We start from the raw sequence: 10204 nt of genomic DNA on the forward strand, positions 1-10204 counted from the left end.
GGAACAAGGATGAAATAGAGCAGGTAGAGAGCACCCTCTCCTGGGTGCTCATCCTTTCTAGTTTGCCGTCTTTCTCTCCCGTTGGCACTTTCTTTATCCTCTGCCTTAGCCATCTTGCCCAATGTGCTGTGGTGACTCACTGCCTGTAATCCCAGGAGCCAAGGTGAGAGCATCTAATATGGGCTAGCCTGGACTACAGGGTGAGAGACAAGAGTCTCAAGTCAATCAGGGCAATCAATCAGGCTTGTCCCATTGCCTGTCCTAAGAAATGTCCCCACTTTTCTCTGACTTTGGTCTCTTGACCCTTACTAGTAAGGAACAAGCAAGCCTTACATAGCCTTTAGATTGCAGTTTCTCTCCTGCAGGGCTCTTTCTCCTCTGGAGCCTCTCTCCAGTTCCTTCCTTCGTCCTGTCCTAAGGTACTTCAGGTAGAGTAGGCCAGGTGACAATCTAATCTAAAGAAGTTCCATATCTCCCCTTTCCCATTCTTCCTGCCCATTCTCTTCTCTGTGTATGTGGTGTGTGCACGTGTGTGTTGGGAGTAGGGGGCGTTATAAAACAAAACAGGGAACTCAGTTATCTTGCAAAGGCTTTATTTGAAAATTTTGAAACTTACATCCCACAAGATTATCACCACAAGAAGAAAGAGAATACAAAAATATATATCACAGCATAGGAGCCAGGTAAGAAGGAGAAGGGAGCTGAAGAGATGAATGAGAAAGGGAAGAACCTGAAGAAAGGAAAGGGGAGAGGGAAGGAGGGGACATGAGGGGATGTGAAGGGACCCAGGAAGAGAAGGGTGGAGATGGAGGCAGAGCTCCCGATGGCCTTGAACCAGCTGGCTTCAGTTCCTGGCAGCCTAGGTACATTTAGGGAGGCCTTAGGGGAGGGTGGGAGGTTGAGGACCTATCAAGGGGGCTCCAAATTCCTTACACACACACACAGACAGCCAGGACAGACAAGACAAGGGACTTGGGAGGGAAGGGAGGACATGGGAGTCCCTTCTCCTATAGTGCAGCAGGTGACTCTCCCAAACCCATATTTCAGATGACAGAGTCTAACAATTGGGCCTCACTATCCCCATTCCTGTTGGGGAGCCCTCAGTAAAGCCAGCATCCTTGGAATGGGAGGGAAGGATGGTGAAACATAAGACATGAATGGGCCATGACAAATGGTCCAAGGAGCCCCTAGCTCACCTCCCACCCACCTCTAGGGCAGCATGCAAGGGCCACAGAAGCTAGACCAGTGAATGTTGATGAGGCACAGTGGGCACACTATGCCATATACTGGGGCCAGAAATGCTCATGCCCAGTCTGAGATGGGCACAGAGAATGTAAAGGAGGCAGAACACAGGCAACACAGGGAAGAGAGCAAGGAGCCAGCTGAGCAGACGTGAATGGGGACAGCAGAGGAGCAGCGTGACTGTGCTATGGCCTGTGAGGGTGTGGGTGAGTGTGCAAGGCTTTCATGTGAATGTGCAAGGGTGGGAATGGGAGACCCCAGTCACTGGAGGACAAACGCTTGGGCTTGCCCACGGGATTAGTGAGTGTCCCAGGTTGTGTGCAAGGACAGGAGCTAGGAGCCCCCCACCATGGCTCCGATTCCCCATGGTTGCCCCACCCTCAGTGGATGGTGGCTATGCTGGCCACTTGGCCTCCTGCTTGGCAGCACCCCACATGGGGGGGGCATCACAGATTCACCAGGGGAATCCTGAGAGGAAGAGGGAAAATGCGTAATCAGGAACCAGGGAGTAGGCTGAAGCTGAAGGAGAAGTTAGGGTTAAGAGGGCAGAGCTGGAATTATAGGGTGGTAGGAGAATAGGACAGAACCTGGGGTGCAGGGAGCCCCGTTCCCCTTGGAGAGGACCTGACTAGCTCCCTGGGGGGGGTAGGAGGCCAGGAACCAGATCAGGAAGGGGAATCATGGACTGCATTAGGAAAGACCACCCACCCGGGAAGGATAACTGAAGGTCTAGAGACCTACAATGCCTTCTTCCCTCCTCACCCTCCCATCCCATCAGCCCCTCCCATCCCATTGCCCTCACCGGTTCAACTGGAAGGCTGGAGCCCCTTTAGACTGGGGCATCCCAGGCCGGGGTCCCCCTCGGGACTCCTCATGGTCAGGGGTGGGGGTAGGTGAGTCCCCAAAAGCCCCCAGCACAGTGACTCCAGCAGGAGACAGGTCTGTCAGCGGTTGCTGGCTCTCCTCCTGCCTCAGGGCACCTTGCTGCCCTGAGGGCCTGCGCCGCTTCTGGCTACGGTCCCAGCTTATGCATCAGAAGGAAAAAGAGGTCTTCTCACACATTGGAGTACTTTCTATCTCAGTCCAGCATCCCTGCTTAACCCAGCTTCTCCCTCCCCAATACCCCCAACTTCTCCACAGCAAAGAAACTGGCTTCTGAGACCAAGCTCCCATCAGACTATACCTTCTGCTTCCCTCTAGACCATTTTTGGAGAGCCAGAAGCTTAATGCCTCATCCTCACCTATACAAAGCCCCTTAAAACTGCCCCCCGTCACTCTGATGTCCAGAGGAAATTGCTCTCCTCTGCAGGTACCTGGCAGATTTAGTTCAGGCTCAAAGTCAGCTAATGACTTGGGCACCTGAATCTAACGATTCTCTCAGTAAAGTGTGAAGGACTATGTGACCTACTATTAAATGTAGTAGTACAAAGGGAGCTCCTGATCTTCTCCCTCCTCCACAGAAGCCCCAAGAAAGGGTTCTGCAGCCTGGTTTAGTTTTCTCTGTCGCAGAGAGCTGCCCACCAAAGCCCCAGTTTAGATAAAGAACTCCCTTTTCCTCCCACTACCCTTGTGTTTTTCCTGAAGTAATCCACACTGATTTCCCTCAGTCCTCCACTCCGGTGAGCTTTCCTCAAGCCCTTCCCTCCACGATTTCCTGTGAAACTTGCATCCTTGATGTTTACCCGTGTCTAGCCTTTACGCACCTTTGGGCGTCTCCCCCAGCTTACCAGAACTTGAAGATGATGCCGGTAGCCACAAGAACAATGATGATGGATATGGTGATTGTGACGTAAAGCTGAGGGTCCACACCTGATGAAGAGGGAAGACAGCTGTTGGGAGGCCTGAGGCAGGCTCAAAGTGGGTGTGGCTGAGTGCTGCCATAGGAATCCACACTGCCTGTCTCCTCTGGACTCTCCCTCCTCTCTTGTAATCAACTTTTCCTTAGCTGTCAGCTCCTCTACTTTCCCACACATTACATGTACCAAATCTTACACATACATGTGATGAGGATGAGGCTCCAAGGTCAGAGAGAACTATCCTCCTGTATAGAAATGGGGTAGAGGTATCAGATTATCTTCCTAAACTAGTGGCCATCGCAATATGTACTCACACATTCCCTAGTAGTGACCTTCCTCCATGGCTTCCCTCTGCCTGGAATACCTATTCTGTTTTTAAGATCTAGCTCACGTGGCAACTGTTTGATCTGCTCTGGTCCCCAGGGTAAAACAGTCTCTCACTTCTCTTATTTTCCTAAAAACACGCTGGAAGTGCTTCTTTGAGGGTGTTTATTATGTTGACTCATGCCCAAGTGTTTCAACATCTGTCTTCAACAATGGACCTGAACTCTTTCAGAGTGCAGACAAGCATCTCCACCGCTGCATCCTTTGCCGGCCTAGAACCTGGCACATTTGCTGAAGACACTCACAGATAAGGCCTCAATTTCGGCAGACCATAGTCTTCAACCCCTCCCACCCACCCCCAATCCCTCACATCCCTACCAGCCTGCTTACTCACCTTCTCCACGCCCTCCAAACAGAAAGGGCCTCAAGGTAGCAGGTGTTTCCCCAAGTATGAGCCCATCTCCATCATCCCGCATGGAGTCTGAGTTGGGGTGCGGAGTAGCCAGCCCATGTGGGGCTGCAAAGCCATAGTCCAGGGGCAGAAATCCAGGATTGACAGAGTTGGGGTCCCCTCCATCCTCCCGAGACACCGTGGGACCCCACACTATAGCCCAAGGGTACTGAGATGATGGAGGCCCCTCCTCAAAGCCCGATGGGGTAGCAGGAGGTGCAGTGCCTGGCAGAACTTGCCGACGTGATCTTGGGACCCGTGGGGATCGGCTTGGCGGAGGTGCCCGCTCCCAAACACACACGTGGCGAGGGGCTGAGGGCCCACCCCGGACGCATGGGGGACGAGCTGGGGCTGGTGGGGATCGATGGGAGGAGCCCTGAGCAGGCAGTGATAGGGGTAACAACAGCAGTGGCCAGAGAGGGAGGAGTTGGGACAGCAGTTGAGCAGGCCTATAGGAAGGGAGAGAAAGCAGGTGAGACCCAGGCCACGGGCTCACACCAGGAGTCTTGGGTACCTCCCTCCAGATTTCTCTGCCAGAGCAAGTATGTGTTAGGAAGACCCTGGTCACATTTTGTCTCTCCCCTAGAGGCTAGTAGTCCTCAATAGGCCCCGAGTTAGCCTAGGCAGGAAAGGGGCCAATTCCCCAGGGAAAGCGGTCTCCAAGCTCCCCCTGCTGGGCCAGACTTACCACATTCTGCACTCTGGATCTGAGGTCTTCCTCAGCTGTGACCCAGATTTTTGGCCTTTACTGAAGGAAAGATGAGAGTGTCACACCCCACTCTGGCCTGTGTATGCCCCCCAGCTCTTCCATCCACGAATTCTGCTCCTTCCTGCCCCACCCGGGCTGCATAGTTACCAGCCATGCTTCTGCTTCCTAGAACCAACCCTCTGTTTCTCGTCATACTTTTGGGGGAAAACTCCCTAGACTAGCCCCCTGCCCCACCTACAACATCCCGGATGGGTCCTGGTAGCTCCTGGCCCCGGTGTCTGTCTACTCTTGCCTCTTTGGCTTCCTTCCTTCTCAATTCCTCTGCCCACAGCTCCAAGCTTCTTGGATCTTAATTTAGAGCCAAGAACCTTGTGATTCCCTGAGCACCTACCGCTAGGGAGGGAGTTTTCAAGTGGGGGAGGGAAGGGAAGTCAATCTTAGTGAGTGTTGTGGGGGGGGGAATGCTAGAAACCTGGTCACCTCTTGTAGTGCCAGGATCTTTTGTGATGAAGCCTAGAAGCTAGCTGCCTAGCTGCCTTTAAAGACAAATGGGAGAAAATAGTAGGTGGGAGGAAAGCTACAGGACGAGGTTTGGGGTTTGTTCCTGATGTTTAACCACCCAAATGCATAGGTGCATTCTGAAAGAAGGTGGAGCTCAAAGGAAGCCGCCCCCTCAACTGTGGCTGCTCTGGGTAAAAGTCCTAGGAGAGTCTAGATGGTTGGTTCTGAAAGGAAGTGCAGTCTCCAAACTGAGGGTGGCGAATCCCGAGGGGGGCTAGATTCTTCAGAGCGAAGGAGCATGTGACACACTGTGTCTTCTGGATTCCTAGTCTATGTCTGCATGTTGGATATCCCCAGGGAATAAGCTAGGGAAGGGAGTGGGGTGTGAGAGGTGAAGGACTGAGAGGGAAAAGGTTGGTCAAGAGTGAGAAAATGGTCAGCAGCTGGGAAGGGAAGAGATGGGGAGGGAAAAGGGGCTACAGGGGACTGGCAGAGGATGCTGAAGAGAGAAGACAGCAGGGAGGGAAAAGAGAACAGACATGGGGGGGCAGGAGTATGGGGGGGTCTGGTCAGGACAGAAGCAAAGAGAGTGGAAAGAAAAGGTGGAGATCAGAGATTGAGGAGAAAGTCATTGAGATAGATTAGAACACGGTGTTGAAGGCAAAAGCAAAAAAGGAAGGGACAGGGATGCGGGGGAAACAGAACAGCAAAGATGGAGGAGTTAAGAATTGTTTCTTGAAATGTAAAGAGATATGGAGACAGAGCTGGAGGCCAGGTGAAAGAGAAGGGAAAGGAAAAAGGCCGGGGCGCGGGGGGGGGAGGGGGGGGAGGCTTGGTGGGAGTAGGTTAGAGACCGGAGGAAAGAAATGGTAGCCGAACCAGTGGAGCGGATAAGGACTCAGCGACACCAGTGGCCGATTATTCCAGGGAGCACCTGCCCCTTCGTCTGCTACATCCCACCATCACCACCACCAATGTCAACTCCAGCCCCTTCACACTCCTGATACCCCTGTGTCACCCCCTCCAGGAAGTCCGCAGTCCCCAAGCTGGTGCGCCACCCCACCCCCTTCGCGCTCCTCACCGACCTGTTGTGCGCAGAAGACGAACTGGGGGTGGGGTGGGGGAACCGGGCCCCATCTCTAGCAGAGCCCCCCAATCCCGCCAATCCTACAGGCCTGCGCTCCCTGGGCAGGGCTGGAAAGCGGCGCGAACCGGGAAAATGAGAAAAAGATCGGCCATAGGATTTGGAGGGAGCACCCAGAGCGGAAAGGGGACCTGAGGCAGGAGGATGCACGAAGCTGCAGGATGAGCTAAAGGCGGGATGGAGGCAGACGCGGAGACGTTGACTGCTGCACCAAGAGGGTAGGATGGAGTCAGGACAGCGGAGGGATGGAGAGCACAGTGGAAAGGAGCTCTGGGCGACTGGAGGCGGCTGGAGACCGCGCCAGGAGGGGTGGGGGGCGAAGGGCGCGGAGCTGGCACTGAGGAGGGCAGAGCCTGCTCCCTGCCAGTAGGGGCTTTGGGTCCCCTCTCGCTCACCTGCATGCCTGGTGTGGCGACGCGACGACTGCAGGCGCTCGGAGCTGCGCGGGGCTGGGGGCTCGCAGAAGCGGGTGGGGCGCCGGGCATGGTCGGGAGGTTTGGCTGGCAGCGAGGAACTGGAGCCGGAGGGGGGCGGGCGCCCGGGGCGCGGGGCGGCGGCGGCGGCGGCGGCGGCGGCGGCGGGAGATGCTCGCTTCGGCTGGGCTCGGCTGGGCTCGGCTGGGCTCGGCTGGGTTCGGCGGGCGACTAGAACCACTTGGTCTCCGCCTCTCCTTCTCACGTCTGTAGACCACGCACGACTTAACCCTCCATTTACCACGCTGCGAGCTCAGCTTTTGTCCCAGGTGCAAGGTTCGGAAGAGGAGCAGGGATGGGAGGGGGGCGCGACCTCCAATCCCTCAGGTTGTGATGGCAAGACTCCCCTCTAGCTAAGCTCAGCTTCATAAGACCCCATGATTTCTGACCCCCTCTGCCTGCAACCCGGAGCAATTCTGAGGTTCTGAGTCACCCATACATTTGAGTCCCCAACTCTGGCCAGGGTGGAAAGGGAGTTCAAGGCCATGGGTAAGAAGACCAAGGAGAAGTGGGAGAGGAGACTGCATACACAACTTAGTGTGGTCTCAACACACCACTCTCACCCAGTGCATAATTCATTCTCTCTGAAGCAACCCAAACAGTCCTTAAATGGTTCAAGACCATTACTTTACTTAGCTTTTCCAAGAATCAGAATATCCAAGACTTAACTATGGCTTACAAGGAGGCCCTGTAGATTCCAGCCTCTGGGTATCTCCAATTTTCTTTCCTAAGGATTTCTGCGGCGAATGTTCCTAGAAGGAAGCACTAGAAGCCTGCCTCAGGGGTTTGCACCCTCTTCTTCCCTCTTGGAACCTTTCTCCCTGGCCGTTCACAAATGGCCCACACCAATCTCATTTAAATTCAGGCTTCTGAGAGCCCTTTTCTAATCTCTTAAAACTCCCTTGACCTGGGCCAAGTCTGACTACCCGGGTTCTATCCCCAGGACCCACATGATGATGGAAGGCAAGAACTGTCGCCTTCAACTTGTCACCAACCCCCTGAACAAGTGATGTGAGCACACACTAAATAAATTTAATAAAATTCCTCTGGCCCTCGCCATTCATATCTAACCTTTCTCCCTGCATTAACCCCAAACTTCTAGGAACCCACATGTCCCTGGTTCTCCTCCAACCTCTCTGGTCTTCCTCAGCTCTGACCTCCACATGTTAGAGTCTCCTAGGGCTTAGTCCTTGGCCTTCTTTTCTTTCCACGTTCTTGTCCAGTGATCTCATCCAGTCCCAGGACTTAAACACTCTGTAAATGTCAGTGAGTCCTAAATTTACAAATGAGTGCCAGACTCATTTGTCCAACCGCCCACTTGACATATCCACTCTGATGTCTAATAGCCAGGCAAACCTAACGTGACTCAAACAGATGGCTTGAGCTACCCCCACCCCCACCCCTCTTCTGCCCAGTGCTCTTTGTCCTAGGACGAGACAACTCCTTGTTGTTCAATCTAAAACTGTTTTGATTTTCAGTTTCTTCCCTTTTCAGCACATGTCCAGGATCTACCCCGTTTGCCTTTATTGTTAGAGGCCTGATCCACGCTGTTACTCCGAATCTGGGATTGTAGTACCCTCTTAGGAGCTCCTTCGTTTCTGTCTTCATCTTTTACAAAATAATGTCTAAACCGTACCATGCTCTCCCCTTTCAAAACATTCAAGGGCTGGTGAGATGTTAAACGTGACAACCTGAGTTTGGCACTCAAGACCCACTGGGTGGAGGGAGAGAACCAACTCCTACAAAGTTGTTCTCTGACCACCTTGTGTAAGCGTGTGCACGAGCACACACTAAACAAGTACAATGGAAAGAAAATTGTGCTCCCTTCATAAACAGTGCCTCTGCTGAAGCAGACTCCCTGTCGCTCCAGAGCATCAGAAGCCACTCCCTCAGAATCCATGGATTTTGCCTCCTTCTACCTCCAAGGTTTCTCTGTGTTTACCTACAGCTGTCTTTCGTGACCTTCTGCTCTCTGACCAAAACCTAAAGAGGCCTCCATTTCATCCGTGTTTCCTCGTCTTTTCTGGGCCATGGTTTTATATTTGTTTGCTGTTTATCATCTTCCCGCAAACACCGAGAGAAAACATCTTGCTAGTTGTCTTCACCCGACATCCTGACTGCACCTTTGTCACATGGTAAAAGCTCCATCCTCGGTGGTTGGTGAACAAGGTCTGAGACGGCCCCAGCCCACGCTCACCCCTTCCATTCTCTCTGTAGCATCCCCTGCGGTTTCTCTCCATCTGCCTGCATCCCCTCATCTCTTTGCTCCGCCCTCAGACACACCCCTCCTGGCCATCCATCCTCCTCCTTAGCACGGTCCTCGCCCTTAGCACCGTCATTACTCGGCACTCCCACCTCCCCACCTCCGGGAAGGAAGCCTGCTGTTGGGATCAGCATCCACAGCAGCTACTCTTCCCCCTTGCCTGTCCCCGACAGCCTTTCATTCCAAGTCAAAACAGCAGTGAGTCAGTGAGATGCCCTCTCGCCCAGTGTCTCCCAGTGGCTGAAGAAAGACAGTGCAAATCATAGGAAAGCACTGCTCAAGGCATTGCAAGGGAGCTGGGACAACTCACGCCCCGCTGCCTAGGCTCCCAGGGAGCGTCGGAAAAGCTCTAGTGGACTCGCTGCAACCCCCTGAGGACCGATTGATCAAATGAATGCCCATTCAGCAAAATAGTGCCTTGTACATGATGCTTTGGATCAGGATCAATTAATTTTACTGGGTTTTCTCCTCCTTTTTATTCCTTTCAACAAATGCTTATTTATGTGAGACAGAGTCTCATATGGTCTGGCCTAGCCTTGAATTCACTGTGTAGCTCAGGGTAATCTTGAACTCCTGACCTTCTGTCTTCATTTCCTTAAGTGTTGGGGATTATGGGAATGCAGCGCCACACCCAGACATCAGCCAATATTTTTCGAACATTAACTACAAGCTGGGTAGGGCACTGGACCAAGGTATACAGTGAAGAGCAAGAACAAAGTCACCACAATCTTCAGGACTTACGATTTAGTAAGGGAGACAGTGAGCCGTCACGTGACAGGCTCGAGGCGTGAGTCACTGGTAGAGCACGTGCTCAGCATGTGCAAGGCTCTGGTGTCTTTATTACTACTGCTGTACTCAGACAGTGTTCCCAGTATTTGTCTGGGTGAATTTCTGTCTGACTATAGCCCAGGCTGGCTTTGAATTTGCAATCCTCCTGCCTCAGCATCCTGAGTACTGCTATTACAGGTCTGGCAAATGTCCGTCTGTGTTCTTGTGCCCTGGTGCATGTTTGGAGATCAGAGGGCAGCTTACTGAAGCAGCGACTCTCTCTCCATCATGTCTCTCCCCAGGACTGAACTCAGGTCATCAGGCTTGGTGGTAGGAGCACTGAATCACAGAACCACCCAGCTGGCTGCTTATTTCTCTGGATTCTTCCTTTCATCAAATGCCCAGTCTGCCTTTCTGTCTGTTTCTCTCTCCCTCTCTCCCCCTCTTCCCTCCCTCCCCATTTTCCTGCACCACTGCTCTTCTGGCAGACCCAAAGCTGTCGTCGCAGCCACTGTTCCCATCCCGAGGCCTTC

The 10204-nt window shown here is 53.2% G+C and overlaps 1 protein-coding gene across 1 annotated transcript; it reads right to left on the reverse strand.

Annotated features, from left to right (window-relative positions):
- Positions 1-1688: 1688 nt before the first annotated feature.
- PIANP (PILR alpha associated neural protein) lies at positions 1689-8752 on the reverse strand (the record flags this gene model as incomplete). Its single annotated transcript, XM_080914402.1, has 7 exons — positions 1689-1710; positions 2045-2266; positions 2970-3051; positions 3757-4343; positions 6195-6372; positions 6563-6847; positions 8746-8752. 7 exons carry the CDS (start codon positions 8750-8752, stop codon positions 1689-1691), a joined length of 1383 nt encoding a protein of 460 aa, XP_080770528.1.
- Positions 8753-10204: the final 1452 nt, after the last annotated feature.

The sequence above is a fragment of the Micromys minutus genome (assembly GCF_963924665.1).
Source record: "Micromys minutus genome assembly, chromosome: 3".
Lineage (NCBI taxonomy): Eukaryota > Metazoa > Chordata > Mammalia > Rodentia > Muridae > Micromys > Micromys minutus.